We start from the raw sequence: 23,890 nt of genomic DNA on the forward strand, positions 1-23,890 counted from the left end.
TGCTACTTGCGACGGACAAAATTTATTGAATCGCTTTTGCGAAATGACTTTCCCTCTTCTAGAGGAGTTGTCAATAATAGTGGAACGTCCTTTTCAAATTAGTCCTGATCAACAATCCGATTTTTGTCGAAGAAACAGCTCTTTGCGGCTTCTTCGCCTCGATGGCTTTTACATATCTAAAACGTTAGTTGAGGATATTACGCACCACTGCAAAAAGTTGTCGTCTTTAGCAATTCAGCAAAAAGTTTACACCAGTGTACCAGGATTGTTGGAATCCCTGTCGCAACTGACAGAACTAAAGGTAAGCAAGTAATGTATGACTCACTGTTCCAACGTAATCATATTCAATGTTGTGTTTTCTTGCAGCATTTAAGAATGGGAAATGTGCTCACATTCATTCTTCACGGTTGTGAAGCGTTTACCTCGCTCCAATCTTTCTGTATTAGGGATGCATCATTTGGTGGCAAAGGACTGCTTAGTTTCATCGAAGATCTTTTCAAGATTGCACCACAATTGAGGTGTTTGGAATTGGGGTCTGTCGGGATAATAGAAAGCGTCGCTCAGTTCATTTGCAACAATTTTTCAAACCTTACTCGTTTGCAGCTGTCATATTCGGCAGAGGTAGGAAAACTCATCGATTGCCATGCCAGTGCCATGTAATTTCGGTTTGATTTCTTTCTCAGGTATCGCGGGATTTTCTCTCCGGAATCGACCGGTTACCGCATCTTTGGTATTTAGAATTAAAATTGTTTAATTTAAACGGATTATCTATCAGCCCCAATCCTCAAAACAAAGTTCGCTACCTTACAATGCACCTTCCTATTCAAGTAAGTGAATGAAGCATCTGACGCATGATGCAATCATTATGAATTAGTTATTATTATAATATTATGATCTTCTTATCCAATTCTTTTTCCCTGACTTTTATAGTACTGTCAACTTGATCTTCTTCGGCTGCTGGAATGTTTCCCTCAACTCGACCGATTGAACTTGATCATCCAAGGCCAGTCTGTTGATAAATCTACTGTCGATGAGTTATGCAAAATACTTCCGACATGCGCAATCAAATTATATGCCTATCCTTTGACCGACGCAGAGAAAAATAGAGGTTTTCAGAAGTGGACCAGAAGTGAAATGATGCCGTGGGAGAAAGAATGGAAATTTTACAATCGCATTTAGCCGGACAACACAACTCAGAGAAGAGACAACATTTGCTCAGATAACCAGCATCGGAAAACTGTGTTTAAGTGTTAAGATAGTACGCACGTGATCGGTATCTCGTGAAATATCGATCGTACAGTTTTAAGCTTAGGCTCGTTTTAAAGCTGATACTTTACACTAAAACAAAAGCTTTCACTGTTTACTGTTTGTTCCATTCGTTTGTGAGTTACGGGGTGTTAACAATGGAGGTCAACGAAGAGAAAATTCGGTATATTTTACAGTTTTTCTTTGAAAAGGCCGAAAATTCAAGCTAGGCCGCTGAAATTTTGCATGGTGTTTAGGCTGCCGATACTCTAACAGCTAGTTAGGTGCAATTGTGGTTCCGTAATCTCTCCTCTGATTGTCAAGTTCTACTCTGCTCCTACCTCTCTACCCTTCACCTCCTCTCTTTCCACAAACCTTTGAAACATTTTATACTCCTGACTCTCACTCCCCCGGACTCCAAGTCACGCATTGTTACCCTATCAGCTCCTTCCATCGCTATAACCTCATGTACCCCTTTCTCATATAGAGGATCCAGCTTCTCTCTCTTTCTCTGCATCACTAGCTATCCACCTATTCCTATTCTATCACCTATTCCTAAATCCATAGGTTTGGCACTTCTTCTTTTATCCTCCTCTGTCCTACCTCTGTCCCTCAACTCTCCATCTTACCTTTTCAAAAGGCCAAACCCATCCTCTTATTCCTTCCGGCCATTCACCTTCTCTACCCAGCCGTTCTATTACTTCTATTACTAAACGTGCCGTTTCATCTCTATCCAACTCCTCCTTAATTTGCTTTGTTGTTAGAGCAAACCTTTGCCTACCAATCAGTTTCGTATCCGCCTCTACACTAAACAACTCATGGGGCTCTAACTCGCTCCCAAACTGCGGATCATCGCAATGCTCAATCAGTCTAGACGGTGCATCTGCAATATTTTTCGAAACCCGCAACCTGCTCACACACGAAATCAAAATGCTGAATTCTCAAAAACCACCCCTCTGCTCTAGACATGATACGCTTTCCTACATCTTTAATCTTTCCTTTTTTTTTAACATAAACATAAGCGCCTCACCATCTGACTTGAGTAAGAATCTTCTGCCTATCAAGTAAAATGCAAATCTTTCCATTGCCCATACTATGGCTAACGCCTCCCTATGCAACTGTGGATATCGACTCTCTGTCTTCAGCCTGCCCGCACTTCCATATCCTTTCAGCTGCTCCTCCGGATTCGGCGTCCAATATCGCACGCAAGCCGCTGAGCCCTCTCTGATGTTCCACCACACTCCTTCCGTCACCGTGTTTACCGACGTTCCCATGTCCAGCAAAAATATGATGCTTTCGGCTACAATTCTGCCCTCCACCATACGTGGGTCGTCCGCCTGCCTCTATATTCGCTTCACCAACGGTTCTCCTTCCTGAAAGACATGAATTTAACCAAACAAATCAGCAAAAATAAACAACTTATAAGCACCAGTAGCGTCATATCTCCTACTCCTCTCCAATACCATCTCTGTTACTATCTGCCTGCTTTACGGGGCCTCCCCCTTAGTTACTCCGTTCTGCCACTTGCGAGGTCCACTCCTGTTGCACTTTCTCGCGAAGTGCCCATTCAGTCCGCAGTTAAAGCATTTTGCCATAAATGCCTTGCATTCGCGAGCCCCGTGCGCAAGTCCACACTTAAAACAGCTCCTCTTTGGTCCTGTACTTCGCATCGGTTCATTTCCCCTAAACGGAGGCTCTCGCCCTCCAACACCCGTCTCTCTCTTCACTGCATTCACTTCCAGCTCTCTCTGCTGGCCACTCTCCGCTCCAACTGTCTCTGCACTCATGCTGTTAGCTTCCTGCTTCTCCTGCTTTACCACATCCAGTCTCTCCCCCATCTTGACAATCTTTCGCTTCAAGCGATCACACCAGAATGTCCAACGTCGATGCTCCAGCGTGTGCTCCACGCTGCCTACCACCGCTGTTCTTGTCGATTTGTACCAACACATGGAACTCCCATCGCCGCCAACGCGTTAGGCTTGCTCGCTAATTCTCTCGCTCTCGATACCACTACCAACCCACCGATACATACCATCGCTGCTCTGCATTCGCGCATTGTCTGCTTCCATCTGCGCCGCCCGTCTCCTCCTTTTCTCTTTATTCGCTCTTCATATATGCGCACGCTATAACCGGGCAAGCCCGCTCTGGCGTGTAGCACTTCGCACATACTTAACTACTGGCGATCGTGAGGGCTCGCGCACTAGGCGGGCATAAAGCGTTCTAAGTGTTTGCTCGTTGGAGCACCACACCAATACACGCGACCCTCATTACTCTCTCTCTGTTCTCTCACATGTGCGGAGCGCAACGCTATCCCGGACTAAGTCCGCTCTAGCGTGTAGCACTTCGCACATACTTGAACTACTGGCGATCTGTGAGGGCTCGCGCACTAGGCGGGCATAAAGCGTTCTAAGTGTTTGCTCGTTGGAGCACCACACCAATACACGCGACCCTCATTACTCTCTCTCTGTTCTCTCACATGTGCGGAGCGCAACGCTATCCCGGACTAAGTCCGCTCTAGCGTGTAGCACTTCGTACATACTTGAACTACTGGCGATCTGTGAGGGCTCGCGCACTAGGCGGGCATAAAGCGTTCTAAGTGTTTGCTCGTTGGAGCACCACACCAATACACGCGACCCTCATTACTCTCTCTCTGTTCTCTCACATGTGCGGAGCGCAACGCTATACCGGACTAAGTCCGCTCTGGCGTGTAGCACTTCGCACATACTTAAACTACCGGCGATCTGTGAGGGCTCGCGCACTAGGCGGGCATAAAGCGTTCTAAGTGTTTGCTCGTTGGAGCACCACACCAATACACGCGACCCTCATTACTCTCTCTCTGTTCTCTCACATGTGCGGAGCGCAACGCTATCCCGGACTAAGTCCGCTCTAGCGTGTAGCACTTCGTACATACTTGAACTACTGGCGATCTGTGAGGGCTCGCGCACTAGGCGGGCATAAAGCGTTCTAAGTGTTTGCTCGTTGGAGCACCACACCAATACACGCGACCCTCATTACTCTCTCTCTGTTCTCTCACATGTGCGGAGCGCAACGCTATACCGGACTAAGTCCTCTCTGGCGTGTAGCACTTCGCACATACTTGAACTACTGGCGATCTGTGAGGGCGCGCGCACACGGCGGGCGAGTAGCGTTCGAAGTGTTAGCCCCACCGGGCACCACATCGTGACGCGCGGCCCTCGACACTCTCCCCACACATAAGCATTGCATTGCGCACGCTATCGGGCCAAGCCCGGGCAGGCGTGTTGCGCTCTGCAAGCTTATTCTCTTTCCCCGTACCGTCCGACTCTCGCGCTCGTATTTCAAGCCACCAACACAATCCTCTCTCGCACCAGTTTCGAACGTGTTTCTTTATGCAATCCTATCTTGCTTGCTTTACTCCGCCACTGCCATTCCAACACCAATACCACGAACTTCCGTTGCTACGTACAGCACTCTCTTCCACTGTATCTTCTTACCTCATCCAAGTTATCCAACTCTTCGTGTTCCTGCACGTTCTTACGTGTTAACCGTTGTCCCCGAATGCTCCTGGTCCAAAGCCGGGTCATTTCTAGCCAGCGCCTATGGTCCAAAACCGGGTCGCTGCTCCCCTCTACCGGTGTCGATGGTCTTAACCCGATCACCGTTGCCTGCGAATGCCTATGGCCCTAAGCCGGGTCACTCTTGGCCAGCGCCTATGGTCCGAAACCGGGTCGCTGCTCCTTTCTACCGGTGTCGATGGTCTTAACCCGATCACCGTTGCCTGCGAATGCCTATGGCCCTAAGCCGGGTCACTCTTGGCCAGCGCCTATGGTCCGAAACCGGGTCGCTGCTCCTTTCTACCGGTGTCGATGGTCTTAACCCGATCACCGTTGCCTGCGAATGCCTATGGCCCTAAGCCGGGTCACTCTTGGCCAGCGCCTATGGTCCGAAACCGGGTCGCTGCTCCTTTCTACCGGTGTCGATGGTCTTAACCCGATCACCGTTGCCTGCGAATGCCTATGGCCCTAAGCCGGGTCACTCTTGGCCAGCGCCTATGGTCCGAAACCGGGTCGCTGCTCCTTTCTACCGGTGTCGATGGTCTTAACCCGATCACCGCTGCCTGCGAATGCCTATGGCCCTAAGCCGGGTCACTCTTGGCCAGCGCCCATGGTCCAAAACCGGGTCGCTATTCTCTCACCAATTCGTTCCACCATGAAATCTTACATGGCAGGATCGCCAATGTGATATCCTTCTACTTTATTATTATTCACTCCGCCGCTCCCGCAGCTCTCGGACACAACCGTTGACGTCTATGCCCATCGTCAGACTGACTGCGCTCACCAATTCACACATACAACTGTCCGTTCTTATTCGTATATACCACACGATGGATGTCGTTTTTTTTTTTTAATCTTAGAGGAACGGACCGGGCCGTATGTTGTTTTTGTAGAATCTTCGCCGACCACATTGCTCCATCCCAAGATTGCTCGCATGATACCTATTGCGAGAAGAAGGGTGCACGATAAGGTAGGGCTTGCTGGTCGTGCTGATTAGATAGCGATAGTGCCGTTCCACCGTCGCTCGTTCCGGGTGTCGGCATAGTCCGATGAGGGATGAGCAGTCTCGTCGCCGTTTCAGTCCGTTCCAGTGGACTGTTTTCGGCCGCAATTGGTTCGGTACAATTTGAATTGCTCAGCTGACCAGGTGGCCGACTAACCCGGACCATGAGCGACGGATCGGGGCCGCGGGTGAAGTTTACCAAGACCTCTTGCTATCTCTGCAGTGAGTGGCTCAGCGACGATGCCATCGAGGTATGTTAGCGGGTCCGAGTCCGCCTAGCGTAGGCCCTAATAACCACACATTACGGTGTTCCGTGTGACTAGCCACACCTGCAAGAGTGCAACCGGGTCCTCGACCTGTGCCCAGAGGGTTGTGGTCTGCTGGTGCTGCGAAGAGACCTGGCGTCCCACAAGAACCGCTGTGCGGCTGGATTCAGCGAAGACGGCGAAACGGCTACAGTGAACCACCAACAAGCCACCACCACCACAACCACCATCAACCGCAGCGACACACCCGTCTTCCTGCGCGTGATCTCTCCCCCGGAGCCAACCATCGTTGGTGGAGACGTAAATGAGCTACGCCGTATGCTGCTGGAGATGCACCGGGCACTCGGCGAGGAAATGGTGCTGCGCACGGAACTGCTGGCCCAGGTCCGGCGCCTGAAGCAACGGCTGGAGCTTGCCGACCAGTGGACGGTGAAGGTGAACGAGGCGCTGGTGTCGATGAACAAGCTGGTGAACGAGGAAGCTAACCGACGCAGCGCTGCTGTCCGGAGTCTCGAGCACCGGCAAGAGGTAGGCTATCGAGCGATAGGAATGCCCCGCCAAAGGGTGATCGGTGATCGGCGATCTGGACTCTCAGTGCCCCGTTTCTTCACCCTCTTCCCAGCTGCTGGAGGCTTGGCGCCTTGACATCACCACTCGCTTCAACGTGATTGAAAGTAAACCAAGCGACGTGCGCGAAGGAAGCCACCCCAATGGCGGGGTCCGCTCGTCGGTGGAAGGTGGCAGCGGCCACCCGGAACAGGAGTGCCCGGAGCTGCAGCGAATGGTAGTCGAGAACCTGGTCGAGCGGCAGGCTAAGACCGCCTGCCGGGTGCAGGACGCGTTACGGCAAACGTTCGAGAGCGAGGAACGGGTGCAGGTGCTCACCGGGCAGGTGGAGAAGTACCGCCGCGAAACCTACTACACCAAGCAGCGCCTGGACGGCCTGCAGGCCCAGCTGCTACACGAGGACCGGCTGAGCGGCATCAGCAACCAGAATGGGCGTTGTGTCTGGCATATCGGTGGTTTCGAGCAGCGGTTCACCGAGTCCCAGGAGCATGACACCATGCTGAAGGGGCCCCTGTTTACGCACCAACCGTTCGGCTACGTCCTGCAGGTAGGTTGGTGAGGTTGGGCCCTTAGCGACCCAGCAGCCGGATACCGGATACATAGCTACAGTAGCAGTACTTCCTTTTTTTTGCGCTGGCCGGCAGATGGAAGTGAGCTTGTATGGGATCGGGACGTGGCGGGGACGGAACATGATCGTCGGGCTGACGGTGCTGCGCGGGCCACACGATACGCTCCTCCAGTGGCCCTGCCGGTTGCCCGGGACGGTGTATCTGCGCGACCAGCCCGACGACCGGGCGACGGCCTGTGACTTCAGCAAGGCGATCCTGGCCAAGCGCCACAGCCAGCAGCACGAACGCCACCAGTACGTCTACATCCCGCATACCACCGTGCGCTCGCAGCACTTTGTGCGCGACGACGCCATCTTTCTGGAAGTGGTACTTGACCGACCGAATGATGGCGACGCCGTTACGTAGCTGCGTGCTGTGCTGTGGCGAAATGTTCAGCGATCAATCAATAAACGCCCGCGATAGCTTTCATCCTTAAACGCTTTTATTGGAAAGGAATCGTGCCATATTTGTGTGTGTGTGTGTGTGTGTGTGTGTGTGTGTATGTGTGTTTGTGCGTGTGTGTTGCTGTGGGTGATCGTACAGTTTAGAGAGGTTGGGATTGATGCACTCGCTGTCAACATTCTCTGATTGTGTTTGGTTCGTTATCGATAAAGCTTTCTCGTTTTGTTAGGGTTTTTGCTCTTGTTTGTTCATGTCATTTGCTTAGTGTCGGTTGATGGCAGCTTTTGGGCCAGATAAAGGCGGAGCAATCGATTTTTCGGAGCGGACCTCCCAAGGCTGAGCTTCCCAACATTGCTTCCGATGTAAGCAAATACTTCGCATCCATCACCCAACCTAACGGCATCGCATTAACTTCACATAAAAAAAAAAAATTGAAGCGCATTCGCTGCCGCGAAAGGACAACGCGTGTGCTACGTATTGGTGATGCGGCGGCGGAACCTTTGCTTGGAAATCCCTTTTCGAAGGAGGCAGCCCCAAAAATTTGGATTGCTCCGACTTGCTCTGTCACACAGATGCCATGCTAACCGACTGTATCATTTTTGTAGTTGATCCCCAGTAGTGATAATAGTGCTACCCCTTGCGTCCTCGTTATACATTGCATTAGTTTTGAACCTGTGCCTTCGGTCGGATCGAATCATCGGTGCCTTCGGTACACTACTAGAGTGAAGTGCTCCAAGTGGGAGTCGTGGGAGACAAAAAGAGAACAAGAAGTGGAGGTCCTCAGAAGAAGGATCATTGTAAATATATATATATTTATATATCTATACTTGGCCATGTAAAAAGTCTGTCCGCGTTTTGCCTGCGTTTTGATTCTGGTTTAATCGGAAAAGGCTTTGATTGTGCTAGTGAGGAACCATGTATATGATCATCATTTAGTAGTGTCAAGTGTGTCAAAAGTAATAACAATTTAAACATGAACGAATTTGTCGAAGAAAATACGATAACAAACAGCCGCATCTTGTTTGGCTAAAAAAAGGGCCAAATTCTACATGATGTGGCCCTTGGAGCGATTTGTTCGGTTTCGATGTGGTTAATTTGTTGTCAGGAATCAGGATGGCTGAATGGAAGAACCTGTGAGACGATAGTGTACACCGGTTCCGAGAGGATCCAGCGGCGGAACCTAACTACGCGACGGAAACTTGTTATAGTTAATGGTAAATAGTAACTTGATGAACTATGGTTTCGAAATTGCAAGCATCACCATTAAAAGATGACCGAAAACGCACCAAGACGCCTCTTTACATGATCTAGTACACATGTACGTATATGAATAAATATATAGTATATATGTATATATATATGTTGTATATAGATAAAACAGTTACTCGATGAGAAGCTATCATATATTGGTGTGATGAATTGAAATATTGGGTGTTGTAGCTGTATATATGCATTATATACAGACCATTAGATATAATACTCAACCTTTGATATGAGATAGTGAGCTGTTTTGGGGCAAAATTGGTGGTCATTAGCAACGCACTCATAGTAAAGGTGTTCCACTAAGTCTATCTGTGCTCGTATCTGTTTCATCTAGATAAAATTGTGTCCTACAGAAGGCATTAACTATCTTCGCGTTTTTACTGTGTACTGTGAAATCCTGTTAAAACTCTTGTCGTGTCGGAGTTCGCCTATGACGCGGTGCGTGATCAACAACTATGATTTGTACGTAGTAAATTCACCACTGGCGGTGACCACTGGAGCCGCCGGAGCAGTTATTGCCTCCCCACCTAGACTAGTTTTCAAACGGAGCGGTTGCAAAAGCGGTAGGTGGTACTGCTGGGAACGTGCTACCGGTTACCGGCTACTGATTGCTAGGGCGATGTCCTGTTTCGGTGCTTAGCACATAACCTATGGGGAGGGGGGAGTGGCCTATGGCGCGACCTACGGCGGTGATTCAATGTGCGATTTTTACGCCCCGAGCAGTCGCTTCACCGAGTAGCCCGGAATGGCGTAGAAAAAGAGCAACAACAGCAGGGCCAGCCCGAGCACGAGGATGCCCTTGATGATCTTCCACTTGTAGTTGTGCCACACGATGTACCGCACCGACTTGAGCGGATTGAGGAACCACATAAAGGAGGCGTCGGGTCGGCTGAGAGACAGAGACAGAGACAGAGAGAGAGAGAGAGAGTATGAGGGCATGTGTGGGTGTTATGGACCTCCACCGGCGAACTCACTTGGGTTTTTCCAGCGGATCCGGCTCGTTGCGCCCGTAGCCAGCCGGGTTCTTCTCGGCCTCCTCCTTCGAGAGCAGGTGAATCTCGGCCTCCACCTTGCCGGTGAGCTCCATCTCGTCGTTTTCCTTCTTGATGAAAAACGGCCACCAGCCGCGGATGCGCTTCTGCTTGAAGATGTTGACCGTGGGCACGTTGTCGGTGCGGAGCATGTCGAGCGTGCAGAGCTTCGACGATTTGGCGCCACGCGGGAAGCGGTTCAGGTTGAGCGAGATCGCACCAAGAAAGTCGTCCGCCGAAAAGTGATCCGCGTCCCAAACCTGCAGCTCCAGCCGGGCCGGCATCTTCACCTCCGTCTCGTCCCAGCTGAACAGGGACTCCTTGCGCGACAGCACGATCCGCTCCTCGGCGGCCAGGTACTCGAACGGGAAGATAAAGCGCCAGTTGAAGTTGCCCTCGCCGGTCAGCGAGCGATAGTGGATGTCGGTCGCTTGCACGTCCTGCGGGCCCTTCAGCCAACTGTCGTAAGGAGACAGGATAACGGGCCCTGTTAAACGACGGGGTCTAGGAACGGCGCTCCACATTCGCTTACCCTTTCACGTAGATGTCGGACATCTTTTCCCCGGTGAAGAACGCGTCGTCCTCCAGCACGACGTCGTCCGTGTTCCAGATGATGATGCGCAGCTCGTACGACTTGGGTTTCCGGGGCGAGATGTCGACCGGTGGCCCGGGCAGCGGCATGTCCATCGGAAACATGTCCACCCACATCTCTAGCTTACCCTGCTCGATGCCCGGCTTGTCCGTGTTGTACAGCGAGCGCGACTCGATGTGCTCCGGAACGATCTGAAACAGAAGGTGTTTTTTTTTTGTGCGGGAGAACAGCAGCGGAGTCCCCTAGCATTCCCTACCTTGCAGCCAACTCGGGGCATCTCCTCCCAGCGGTGCAGCACGGCGAGCGCCAGGTGCTCGTCCCGGTACTTCATCGAGGCCGGACTGCTCCAGGTCGCGATTTCGTCGGCGCCGAACATGAAGCAGCACCGCCCGACGGTGACGCGATCCTGGAAGTACTGCGGGGGCTCCAGTTTATTCTCCTTGCACAGCTTGGTCAGGATCTGGGTCGGTTTCATCGGGTCGCGCCATATGTTGTAGCCGGAACTGTGCGGAAAGGGGGGTGGAAGTGAGTGCGAGTTAGACGACTGAAGCAGTGGCCGGTGGCCGGTGGCCGGCATCCTTACTCTTCGTAACGGGTCGCGATGCCGCACATCGCCCGGTGCTTGCTGTAGAACCGGTTCTCCAGGTCAATCTTCGTCTCGCCGATCAGGTCGTCCGAGCCGACCAGATCCCAGTCGTAGATCTGCACGGTCAGCATCGAGTCCTGCGGGAAGGTGGCCTCGATCTCGAAGCACTTGCCAAACACCGGGTTCAGCTGCTTGCTGACGTAGTTCTCCTTGTCCGCCACCCGTTTGCTGCCGAGCTGCAGCACCACGTACGGGTCCGCCTTCCCGTTCAGGTCCATCGGATGCAGGTCGGTCGCCTTGACCACGTACACCCGGACCAGCACGTGGATCGGGTCGTTGAGCGGCAGGGTGGGTGCGAACGCGGGCTCCAGGCCCTTCTCGATCGGCAGCCGGTACACCTTGAGCGCCCCCTTGAAGTACCCCACGATGCGCGTCTCGTCCTCCGTGCTGTCGCCCGTCTTCTTGCCGCGGTAGAGTGGAAACGACAGCAGCCACTCCTTGAACTCCCGGTACTCGGGCAGCGCCTCCAGCTCGCCCGGGTACACCTGACAGGTGGCGACCCGGCCCGCCCCGCCGCCACTGCCGCTCGCCATCGGCACCGGCAGTTTCTTCGATGCCGCCGCCTTCGGGCTCAACCGCGACACCAGCTTGGACGTCTTGACGCCGAGCTTCCTCGAGCCACCCTCGGTACCGCTCGATCCAACGCCGCCGCCGCCGCCACTAGCGCCTCCCAAGTCACACAGCTCCGGTGGCTGTTGTGGGTCGGTGCCACCGGTGCCACCACCAACGCCCCCGTTCCCGCCACCACCGCCGCCGCCGCCAAGTATCCCGCGGGAGGTGGTGGACAGCATCTTGGACGACTCGATGAGCCGCTCGTAGGAGAGAAAGTACTTCGTCCACCAGTCCTTGCTCGACTCGTCGTCGTCCTCCGGCTCGGCCGTCTCCTCCTGCTGCTGATCCGCCTTTTTCTTCCCCTTCCCCGCCTTGACACCCTTCAGGTTTCCCGCACCATCCCGGGACGGGCCTTTGGCGCCCACGTACACGGCACCGTACTGGGTCAGGTTCTCGTTCGACCACGAGCCGGCGAGTTCCGAGAGCGGAGCCGCCGCCGCCGGAAACGACTGGCTGGCTTGGTGGTGGTCGACCGCCTCCGGCCGGTTCGTGCGGCTCAGCACGATCTGCCCGTTCTGGTTGTAGCGCTTCGGGTCGTCCCGCGTCGTCCCGGGGCCCCCCGCCGTGGCCCGGTGCATGTACCGGTGGATCGAGGTGATCTGGTGCGTACCGACGAGCGTGTAGCGACCGAACGACCGGCAGTCCACGGCCCGGATCATGATGGGCGGCGCGTACCGCTCCTCGACGGGCAGCTCCAGGTCGAAGCACTTGAGCATGGCGGCAAAGTTGGGGTTCCGCTTCGCGTTCTGGATGATGCTGCTGCTCAGGATCTTGCCCGAGCACTCGATGTCGATGCGCGGCTTGTCGACCGTCATGAAGTGGACCCGCTTCAGGTCGCGCAACCCCCAGAACAGCACCTCGATGCGGAAGCGCGCCAGGTTGGGGCGTACCTCGCGCGGAACCGGCAGAATCGCGACGGTGCCCACCGCCGATCCACCGGCGGCTCCCGGTTCGAGCCCGGGCCGGTATCCTGGGCCGCCGCCACCGTGTGCCACGAACTTTGGGTCCGACGGGCGCGGCACGTCATCCGAGCCGAGCTCGAGCATCTCGAACGCGGCCAGCAGCTCACCGGCACCGTCGAGACCGCGCGTAATCTCGAACCACTCGAGCACCGGCGTGCTGTAGTGGTTCTCGCGCAGTTTTACCCTCGGTTTCGCCAGCGCCCGCCCGATAAACTCCGACTTGCCGACCTTGTCCTGGTCGTAGATGTCGACCACGATGGTCGGCGGATCGCGCCGGATTTCGTCCTTCGCACCGTACAGTACGATCTCGTCGAACAGCAGCAGCTCGTCCCAGGTCGGGCTAAGCGTTTCCTCGATCACCTGCGTCACCTTCGCGTGCTCCGTCACGTAGACGACCGCGTACGGGTCGCTCAGGCCGGACGCGTCCGATCCGATCAGCGAGCGGGCCTGGTACAGGTGGGCCCGCAGCTGGAACGCGTGCTTCTCGACGTAGTGGATCGTGCCCGGACACGGCACGTTCGGTTTGTCCGCCTGGCGCAGCTCGTGCAGCATCTCGTAGCCCTTGGGCAGGCCGGCGAAGAAGAACTTCTTGTGCTTGAGCGTGCCGAGCCACAGGTACAGGTGCAGCTTCGCCCGCACGTGCCAACCGGCCGGGCCCTCGGCCTGCTTGCCCGGCAGCTTCAGGAAGACGGTCTGCACCTTGCCGCACGCGACGCCCGTCTCCTCCTCGAGCGGCGAGTAGATGAGGTCCCGGGCGCCCAGCCGGTGGTACGCGACCCGCTTGCCGTTTGCGACCAGCCACACGAACACATCCGGCAGCGCGTGCTGCGGATCGTCGACGAGGAACTTGAGCCGCCCGAGGTAGCTGTGCGCGGTCCGGTACCGCTCGCGCATCGAGCTGCGCGTGACGAGGGCCCGCAGGTTGCGCGCCATGTTGCCGATCGACTCGAGCTCCCGCTGGCACAGCTTGATGCGCTCCTTGTCCAGCTTCGTCTTGCCGGTGCCCGGCCCTACCAGGGCGCCCTTCGTGATCGTGACGTACCGGGCACAGGCGGACGCCGCCTCTTCCAGCACGGCCCGCAGCCGCACCTCTGCGGTCGGGTCCTCGTCCTCCAGCAGCACGTTCGTCTCGGCCAGGCCCACCTCCATCCGGTCGGCGATCTTGCCGATCATGTTGCTGTTGTACATCCGGCGCCGCAGATCCGGGAACGTGCACCGCACGTCCATGCACGGCTTGTAGTCCCAGTACGGCAGGTAGTAGTGGCTCTTGTCGTGCGAGATCGGTTTGCACGCGCTCGTCGTGCTGTTGAACGCGGTCGTATCGATCGTCACTGGAAAACGGAACGGAACACCTCCTGTCACCATGATCTGTCATCTGTCACACGAGCGCGGCGCTTACCCAGCTCGTCGTCGTCGTCCATGTTGCTGGTCGCGCTCTCGTTGTGGCCGTCGAGCGAGTTGCCAGCGTTGCCGATGCTCAGCTCGAAGTACACCGACCGATCGCACACCTTCCGATCCAACATGGACGCCTCCAGCACGGTGGCGAACAGTGCAAACACGTCGCTCTTGCAGTACGATGACTCGCAGATCGGTAGCGTCGGCTCGACCTCCACTGCAGTGTGAAACAGAAAAAGGGAGAGAGAGAGATGAGGAAGCAGCCAGTACCAATCCGATACTCGACCGAATCGGACGCACATCGAACAGTGACACAGTCGAAAGAGTTCAAGAGACGAACAAAGAGAATCAGTGAGTGCCAGGTGTATACAGGTGCTAGTAGGATGGCACCAAAGAGGAAAAAAAAAATTCAACTTGCTGGAGACCTCAACCACAGAGGCGATCAATGAGTGGTGATAAAATTATAATCAGCAACGAATACGATTTGCTGTCGACGGCTGGGGATGAGCCCATTTCAGCCCACCAAACCACCAAAAACCGAACACTACCATCAACCTCAAAACACCACCGATCGTGGTGTATAGCTCATCGGTGAGCTATATCCACCGACTAGCAATTGCAGCAGGAATTATAAAATTCCAAACGTCTGCCACGTATAAAGGTACGATAAGCAAAACTTAATCCAAACAAAATTTCCCAAACGAATCCTAAATACAACACAATCGTTCCTCTCCAATAGAACAAACACCGTACACATCGCCGAATGCACAATCTACAGTATTCATACCAACTGCAGGAGTCCCCCAAGGAAGTGTCTCCAAACTCCAATCCTGTTTAATATATGCATCTTGGATATCCTCAGAGTTCAAAACTGCACTCAGTATCTATACGCGGCGCGACTGTGCCATCAGCGCCAACGGGGAAAACCCCAAACAGCCACAAATTATTGCAACAAAATGGGCTACATCCCCACTTTCCACCAACACATTGCAAAATTGATACAGAATTTCCATCAGAAACAATAGAATAGTTCAGGAAATAGAACACTCAACTACCCAACCTGCTCAACCAAATGTAAATTAGTTAGGAAGTAAGCCCAATCGTCTTAAGTTAGATAAGCAAATAATTAAGTTATGTTTAAGTTACTTTAAAACCAACCAGCGCAGGTATGTAAACCACCAAATCAAACATGCAAAATATACTACTACTACTACTACTACTACTACTACTACTAGAACTAGAGGAATAGAGGAAGGAGCGAGTGGGCGAGTGACTCAGCCGCCGCCGTACCGTTCTTGTCGGTGAACAGCTCGACGTTGTCGGTGATCTCGGTGCGGATGGCGATCAGCAGCCGGGCCCGGTAGCTGACGCCCTCGCCGAGCCCGGTGTTGAGGTTCGAGTGCTGGTCGAGCAGGTGGTAGTCGCGCGTCGACCCGTACAGGTGCACGAAGGACGGCCCGTACGTCGGCAGGAAGCCCTTCTCGCCGTCGTTCGAGATCTGCTTCAGGTCGATGTAGTGCGTCCCGATGATGGACGGTTTCATCGGGTCGGCGTCCCGCAACTGGATCTTGATGCGCTGGCAGAGCGGCGGAAACATCTCCGTGAAGACGAGCTGCTCGTTCCACACCGGGCTGTACGATGCCTTCTTCACGTTCGTTTTGCCCTGTGCCGATTGGGTATTTGGGTAAGATCGGTCGCCAATCAGGGGTCGCTCAGTCGGGTCAGACTCCTAACTCTGACACTTACCGTGAGGCCCGCGAACGACACCTGGACGTACGGGTTGACCAGGTCCTTCGCTTCCCCCGTGAACGCCCGCTTCACGTTCGCCATGATGGACGAGTTCATGCGGGGCAGCCCGTCGGCACGGTACACCTTCACGATGAACTTGGCCCGCTGCCGCTCGATCGGCACCCCGTCCGGTAGCAGCAGATTCCTGTGGGAATGTGGTAGTAGTAGAAGCATGAGGGGGTAAGCATGAGGGCCGCTTGGGACAGTGAGTGGTACGTACGCTTCAATGTCGTCCGGGTCCTTCTCGGATTTCGGGGGCACCTTCACCGTGTCACCCTTACCGATGATGCCGACGTCGCACTTCAGGTAACCCTTCGGGCCCGCCGCAAAGTCCTCCGGGTCGGACAGCAGCGCCCACTTGTGGTAGAACTGGTGGTCTGACGGGACAGACGGGACGGGACGGGACAAACGAATTAGCGCAGGGCGACGCATCCATCCGGAACGACGGGACAGAGAATAATGGGGAAGTACAGCAAATAACACAGGGTTGCGGGGGACAGCCAAAGACAGTGGGGCCGGCTCCGGCCCCCGGGAGGTCATGCGTGGTCAGCCGAGGAGGCTACAGAAAGGCTGGACGTGCCGTGTGCCGTGCAGACGGACCGGTGCAGCAGCCGTAGCCGTGTGTGTGTGTGTGTTGTGTTCCGGTAGCCGATCACCACCGGGACCAGGGGGGGGGGCGGTGTCTCAGGTGTGTGGTGGGGTGGAGGGGGTAGGTGGAGGGTGTCGTGTACCAAGAAACCGGGGAGGTTCCCAACAACACGGAACACGGCAAGGTGTGATGGTCGTGGCCCGTGGTGGTGATTAAGAGACCAGAGGTCTAGAACTTGAAAACCGAACCGAACCGAATCAAATGTTTGTTGGATTGAAATGAAACAGTTCTAGTTTATTCAAAGTGTGTGCTACATCGCTAGATATACATTTCTCCCTCGCTCTCTGCTAAATCGTGGATTACCAGACGAAAGAATTCTTCGTCTTAAGAAGCAAACCTCCATTAGTCCTCCAATTTCGACTTCCTCGTAGGAAACGAAGTGCTCTGCTCAGTCACTAAGTGTCGCATCGATGAAAATGAATGATATTCGGAAGGAGCCAAGTCAGCGAGGGGGATGGCAGCTCCCATCCAAGTGCTTTGATTGTATCCTGAACCACTTTTGCTTTGTGGGTCATGGAGGCGCCAAGTTGAGTGGCGCCACCTGGCGCCTCCATGAGGGACAAGGACCTCCATGGGCGCCTCCATGGGGTAGCGATCTGAATGTGAACGCTTCCATCAGGTTTTAGTTGGTTGAACGGTTTTAGGCTTGTCATGCAGCATACCTTTCTGTCCCATCCAGAAAGTCCTTTTTTGGAGTCCTCCGATGGTCTTTGTTTGTTAAGTGAAAATCTCCATTTTTTAATTTTTTAAACCACTCAAAAGACTGCGATCTTCCAAAAACAAGTGCCGACAAGCATTTGGTGCGATTCCGAAGCAGGTTTCTTCAAGAGGTAGCAGAAAAATAATAATCTCCGCAAAATGTCATTTTCAAGTACTAAAGTTAACATGGTCTAACCCTTTCAAAGGTCGGTTTCAAACTAAATTAATGTTTGTAATTAATTAATTAATTTTTTAAAACTAAATTAATGTCGAAACAAGGTAATGTTGCCAAAAAAGCAAAACTTGGAGAACCAAATTGACAGCTAGAGCCATCTGTTTAACAGTTCGGTTTTCAAGCACTACACCAGGACAGGTCAATCAGAGACAGAGGAGGCGTTAGAGGTGAAGAGCTGTGTAGCACGTGAACGCGTTAACGTGGTGATTGCACATGGGACTGCACCGGGGGTGGGGATTGGGGCTGGGGTGATGAGCGCGCACCGACGCACTCTCTACCGACGCCACCGCCGGTGCCGGTAGTGCTTACCTTTCTGGTGCCAGAGCGTGGCCACATCCAGCTTGAACGAGCCCACCAGCTTGTTGGACTGAAACACCCCGCGGTTCTGTAGCACCTGTGCGTTTGATAGGGGGGGGGGGGCACCGTCAGCAAACCACCCCGCACCACATCACCGCCACCGTGCCCGCCCCGTGTGTGTGTGTGGATTTAGGTCCAGGGTCCAGGGATTACAGAGATTGGTTTGTTGTGTGGCCCATTTGTTTTTGTATCCCAGTGTCAAAGTGTTGGGAACGATCGGCAGCAATGTTGGGGGGGTTGGGGTTTGGGGGGCCAGTGTACAGTATACGTGGAACAAGTGTTTCAATTGCGAACACACAACATGGACACACTCATGCAAAACGGGGGAGAAAAAGACACAGAGCAAAACAGAGAAATAGAGAGAGAGAGAGAGAAAGAAAGGCAGGGAAAGAGAATAAAAGAAGTTGAAAACAGTCATAAGGAAGTAGAACGATTCACGGAGAGTACGGCAACGGCCGAGGTAACGGATCACCGATGTGTTACCGAATGTAACACGGCGAATGTCAGTGATCGGCGAATTAAATTGACAAGCACTGGACTGGACCCACACATTCTGCTTCCAGCCCCCGAGACTCCCATGCACACCAACAAGGAGATAACGATGCACACAGCACATGGCGATAGAGGAGGTTTGGAGGTAGTATGGACGATACGATTGTGCCTCAAAAATACCGGGAATCCTGGCCAGATCAATGACAGCGTAACAATATCTCAATCTCTACGCTCAGCTTAGTGCAACGAGCGAAACACGGACATTCTTCGGAAGGTTTCACAACATGTCCAACACTCAGTATCTGAAATGGCTCCCTGAAATGACTAGAACGAAGAAGAAGCGTTGAGGAACGCTGCAGAAAGCCCTCAGTGAGTCGGCCCTAATCGAAAGCTCGAGCTGTCCAAAGAGGATCGGACAAAAACGGTTGAAGATACAGAAGTGTTCTCGACGTGGATTCAAAAAAAAATTAAGTTGGGAGCTCAATTGGCATGGCAGATGAACTGCAATCGTCCGGACCAAGCACCAAGACGCAGATTTCTAATCTAGCATCGCTAAGCCCATCGACGTGGAGCGTCTGGGGATCTGGGGATTACCCACGCAAGGGATGGGACATTAGATATAGGCGAGCAAAGCAAAGGTTTGTGTAGGTCCTAAACCGAAGACCCGGTATTTTTGACTCACACTAATGAGAGGAGAGAACAGCCGGGAATACACTTATGGTAGAAGTATGGAAGTAGTAGAAGTAGAAAAAACAACGGAGGGTAGCTACCGGGTGCGTCGTAAACTGTTTTGAGGTCGATTTTGAACGAGCCCACCACCGTCCCGGAGCGCATGAATTTGCGCGAGTGTATAACCTGCCGGTGGGGAAGCGGTACAGAGGACAGACAGGACAGAGTGTTACAGGTTACGCGGTTATCAGGTATCTGAGCTGAGACCCAGGACATCCCCAGGAGGTGGGCAAAACCTGTGGCATCCCCGCCCCATAGGTCCACGCTCCACGCTCGCTCCACGCTTTCGAGAGAAGCAAACCACAGGTGACCCGCAACAGGATACCATACCGGGGGGGCGAGTGGCATCGCTTTCCGCCGAGTGGCCACGATGCGATACTTACAGAGAGCGTGATGATCTTGTCGAACAGCATGACCGGCGGCATATGGAAGTCGAACACGAAGTACTGAAGCAAACAAGGGGAACCAGAGTGAGCCAGTGTCCACGCGTCGCAAGTGCAGCCCGCCCGCCTACCTCGTTATAGTACGGACAGTTGGTGCTCTCCTTGACGCTGGTGTACTTCTTCTGGTCGCCCACCTGGATGCAGACCACCGGGTCCATGTTGAGCCCGGGCAGCTGGCGGGCCTCGATGACGGTGACACACACCTGGAAGTCCTGTGACTTCAGGTGGTCGTTGCCCTTGGCCAGACTTTTGATCCTAGCGCGAGAGAGAGAGAGGCGAAGATCCAGCGAAGTCAGACGTCATTCGCCACACGCCCAACTAGGTCTTACTTTTTGAGCTTTTCGTTGTTGACTCCCTCGGTGTCGCTGGACGCGTTCGAATGGATGCTGCCGGCGTGGGACCCGCTCTCGCCGTACTCACCGCCGCCTCCGCCGCCGGTCGGTGTCGTTGGGTCTCCGGTGGCACCACCGGCACCAACGGTTGCTTCGCGAGCGCTACCTGACGCCGGCTCGCCCTCCGGTGCCCGGTCCCGGCGCTGCTGCTCCGAGTCACCGATCAGGGACCGGCTTTCGTCCTCCGTGCTGCTGGCGTTGCTTTCGCGAGACGAGTGGCGCGATCGGCCGAGACGGATAAAGTTTCGCACGGTACGCAGCGTCACCTTCCGGTCCGACAAGGATTTGTGCGTTTTGCCCGAGCCACCACCACCACCACCGCTGGCCTCGTTGTCCGATGAGGCATGATCCGAGGACGATTTCGGTGGAGCCGGCTGCTCCCCGAGTCCCGCCGACCCAGACGACAGTACCCGCTTGATGAGGCCCGTCTTGCGCTCGCTGCCGCCGCCGCCGCCGCTCACCTGCGATTGCTTCTGCTTCGGTGGTGGCGCCGCCGGCGGCGGCTGCTGTTGCTGGGTTAAGCTTCGCTCAAGGTTCGCGATATTCTGCTCGACGCTGAGCAGCATCTGCTGGTCGTCGTCGAAGCTGGACGTCTGGTGCTGCTGCTGCTGCTGATGGTGATGCAACCCGTGCACTACCTGTGTCGCATCGAAGTGCCCCAGTTCGTCCTCAGGGCTTTGATAGCACACGTCGAAGCTCACGAACGCCTGTGCGCCAAGAAAGGCAGAAAACAGATTGTTGGTCAACCAGCCACCGTGTACTCCAGGCGAGGAGGAGCCCTAACCTCAATCGGCTTGTTCGACAGGTCCACCAGCCGGTCTTCGACCCGCAGCCGTCCCTCCGAGATCAGCCCTAGGAAGAAACGGTGACAATGGGGGTTGGCAAACGAGAGCGCAGACGAGTCGGCGCCGGCTTACCCTGCATCAGCATCACGAACCGGCCAACGATCTTGGTGCTACTGGCAATGGTGCCGCGGTGCCCGTTCGACCCATTCGACGACGACGCTGACGACGACCCGACGAGTCCCGTTTTGAGCAGTATCTTGGTGGTCTGCTGCCGCAGCTCGACCGTCACCGTTTCCGTGTCATCTGCTGGCCGGGCCAGCGGCCAGATAAAGCTCTACCCGTTGGGACCGCCACCCCGAGGAAAGGAGAAAGCGTTACCCTTGAACGCACCCCTTGAAACGCACACTTACCTGATTTACTTGGATAAGCTCGGAGCCACAGTTGAGCTCGGTGGTCGTGTGGGCAACACCTGCAACAAGGACAGAATCAGTGACGGACAACAACAAATGGACGGACGCCCCCCCCCCACCCCCAGCTTTGGCGAAGAACTTTTCTTTGACAACGATACACGCTAAGGCCAGATGGGCAGCTAGTGGCCAGATGTAAAGGTGCCGTCGGTAGAACCGAAACAGAAAAGGAGCCCAGAAACCAAAACCAGAAGGCGACCGGGCGGCCCCAGGTGAGATAGGTGAACGGCAAAACTTTGCCACAATTAATTGACCAATATCCGGTCCGGTGTCGGTCGATATAATCTAATAGGCGATGCCTAGAATGAAATCTCACCGATTGTGAAGCGTTACGAAAAGTATATTCGTTCACAACGCTGCTTCCAACGTTCAACCGTGTTGATCCGAGGCCGAGGTATCTACTGGTAAGCGAACGAACAACTTTAATACACTTTTGGAAGGCAGAAGACAGTGATCGCGGATAACTAAAAGAAATCCCCGATTTTCCATTCGAAATGTCTCCAAACTAGTGACGTGGCAAGGTCAGCGATCATTTGCAAGGCAAACAAAACTGTTTTTTATTCTAGCAACAGGAAATCCTTAGGCAATTTTGGACAAAGAATCATTACCACGTCCAACAGCTCCCACCGAACCTGCTGCCTGCGTACCTTGAAATTGAAAACTTTCACAGTGCCGTTCGGGCCCAAACTGGCCCATGGCAGACAGACTGCTCCGCAGTGGTCTGTGGTGTCTATAACAAGTGACCTTAGCAAGTGAGCAAGGAATAAAACGCCAAAATTCAGCTATTCTCGGTGGTGAGAGGGTGAAATAAACACTACGTGAATATTGTTATGATGAAGAATTTGTGGGTGGAAATGGGACATGGGACTTGATTTGTACTGTGAGTCTCTATTCTTGGGCTCTAGTATTGCCGTGTCCATCTTCTGGGTCCAACAACTGGTTTTGTGTTTTTGTGTTTTTGTGTTGGACTCTCGGACAAGATTGTAAAACACAACCCTCGCCGTCTTCCGCAACATGAATAGTTCAGTGTCGAATCAGCTGGAGCTAGGCTACAGGTGTCTGGCACTTACCCCGGAATTCCACCCGGCCGAGCAGGTTGGACTTTGACTTCGGCAACTGGAACTTGTTGATGCGCACGGTTAGCGACATTCTGGTGCTGGCGCTGCCGCGAAGGCTGGCGCTGTTGGTGGTTCGCTGCTGTGTGCGTTGGTCGTAGAACTTCTAACGGCGTCGTTTGGCTAGCCCGGTCGCATGTACATTCCTGGAACGTTGATTGCTGGTGGCTGCAGGTTGCTCCGGTGCATGATACGCCTTGCCGTGGGAGCTTAAAAGCGTTCGGGTTCGCGCTGTTTGGTGAGCAGTTTGTGGTCGTTTTGATTGTAGCATTGCCGTCTCGTTCCTAGCTCGATTTCTACGCGCGTGGCTTACTACGGGGTTTTACGATACGTGGCGATTAGCAGCCTTCATTCCCTGCCGAATGCTGTGCCCCTTTTTTTGGGGGAAGGCCTCTCGCCGTCCAGTACACTATCTGTCAAGGCAAACGAATACTAGGGTAAGTAGGGCCGTCATAGAACGTCCAGACTTCCGCCAGGACTTCGCTGGACTCCGCCGCTCATCGCCTTTGGCGAAGGCGCCAAAGGAAAACAATTATGGGAAACTCAAAATGTCATAAACAGCGGCGGCGATGACACGTATTAGGGTGGTACGTCTAATGTTTGGTCCATCGGCTTGCTCCTTCTTAATTTTCGAAGAAACATGGGTCGATGGTGCCGACAGACCAAAGTCCGTACCAAAACCTCGGTCACTCGTTGTTGGTTGGCATTGGCTTCTCTTGCACGGCTTCCCAAAGCCCCAAACACGACAATTTTGTTTATAACCACCGAGGTGGAAATGAGCTTTTCATTCAGCACAACAGAAACAGTTTTCTGCAAGCACAGAGCGTCCCATTTCGTAAATGGCAAAGGTTGTACTAAACTACTTCCAGAATGAAGAACTTCGAGGTTTTAAAAGTCAAGTATTCGGTTCAGTTCAAAATCCAAAGACTAGCTGGATCGCCCTATACATCCCATGCTTATGTTGCCTGGCCTGGCCTACTGCTCGGCTCCGGCAGTTGACTCCAGACAGTCGGCAGCACATCCCAAAAACCATTTGTGTGCAAATTGAATTGCATCCTCCCTGCCTGGACCCCCCCGTCTGGAGCTCCCGGTCTCAAAAATTGATCAACGATTTTCCGCCCGACATTCCGAATCGCTAAGTAGTGCGCCTTTGGCGCTTCGGTGCCCGCCCGTGGGTATCCTTCGGCGAAGTAGACAGGGCGCCATTTAGGGCAGAGCAAATCTGGACACGGGGCACGCGCCCGTGTGTGTGTGTGATGGGTAAGCCGAGATTACGTTAATGCCGCACTCGGTGCCTCGGGTTTGATAAGGGCCTCAGACTATTATCCGCCTCAGCGCTAATGGAGCAGCACTCCTCCGGCTGGGCGGGGGAAGTAGTACAAGGCACGCTCGGCCTCGGTGTGTCCTTAGCGCGCGCTTGGTCGTCATCTTCCTCCTCGGTGGACCTGTAAGAAGACCGAGCGTGGCGCGTGGCACGCGGGGCACGCAATGCTCCGCTCCGCTAGGCGCCACTAATTGACGACTGGTCCTGCACAGTGGTCCAGCTACCTGAGACTGTGGGGAGGGTTCCCCGGAATTGTGTGGAGCAAAAAGGGAACGTGTGAACTTTACAAC

At 54.0% G+C, this 23,890-nt stretch overlaps 2 protein-coding genes and 1 long non-coding RNA gene across 3 annotated transcripts; 2 read left to right on the forward strand and 1 right to left on the reverse strand.

Annotated features, from left to right (window-relative positions):
• Positions 1-405: 405 nt before the first annotated feature.
• LOC128271555 (uncharacterized) lies at positions 406-1,065 on the forward strand. Its single transcript, XR_008269226.1, has 3 exons — positions 406-621; positions 684-827; positions 931-1,065. It is a non-coding gene; the product is annotated as an uncharacterized LOC128271555 (long non-coding RNA).
• A 4,807-nt stretch (positions 1,066-5,872) lies between these two features.
• Positions 5,873-7,631, forward strand: LOC128268391 (TNF receptor-associated factor 3). The gene is made up of 4 exons (XM_053005467.1): positions 5,873-6,032; positions 6,105-6,575; positions 6,670-7,161; positions 7,259-7,631. The coding sequence occupies exons 1-4, from the start codon at positions 5,946-5,948 to the stop codon at positions 7,586-7,588; spliced, it is 1,380 nt and encodes a 459-aa protein (XP_052861427.1). The 5' UTR covers positions 5,873-5,945; the 3' UTR covers positions 7,589-7,631.
• Positions 7,632-9,595: 1,964 nt separating this feature from the next.
• On the reverse strand, positions 9,596-22,310 carry LOC128268457 (otoferlin-like). The gene is made up of 19 exons (XM_053005564.1): positions 22,232-22,310; positions 21,105-21,163; positions 20,827-21,028; positions 20,694-20,761; positions 19,847-20,616; positions 19,589-19,772; positions 19,458-19,520; positions 17,806-17,890; positions 16,134-16,290; positions 15,872-16,058; positions 15,416-15,788; positions 14,130-14,342; positions 12,754-14,061; positions 11,943-12,711; positions 11,094-11,816; positions 10,767-11,013; positions 10,451-10,701; positions 9,862-10,377; positions 9,596-9,776 (listed from the first exon to the last, which is right to left on the reverse strand). Exons 1-19 carry the CDS (start codon positions 22,308-22,310, stop codon positions 9,596-9,598), a joined length of 6,435 nt encoding a protein of 2,144 aa, XP_052861524.1.
• Between the last annotated feature and the right edge of the window lie 1,580 nt (positions 22,311-23,890).

The sequence above is a fragment of the Anopheles cruzii genome, chromosome X (assembly GCF_943734635.1).
Source record: "Anopheles cruzii chromosome X, idAnoCruzAS_RS32_06, whole genome shotgun sequence".
In the NCBI taxonomy this organism is placed as follows: domain Eukaryota; kingdom Metazoa; phylum Arthropoda; class Insecta; order Diptera; family Culicidae; genus Anopheles; species Anopheles cruzii.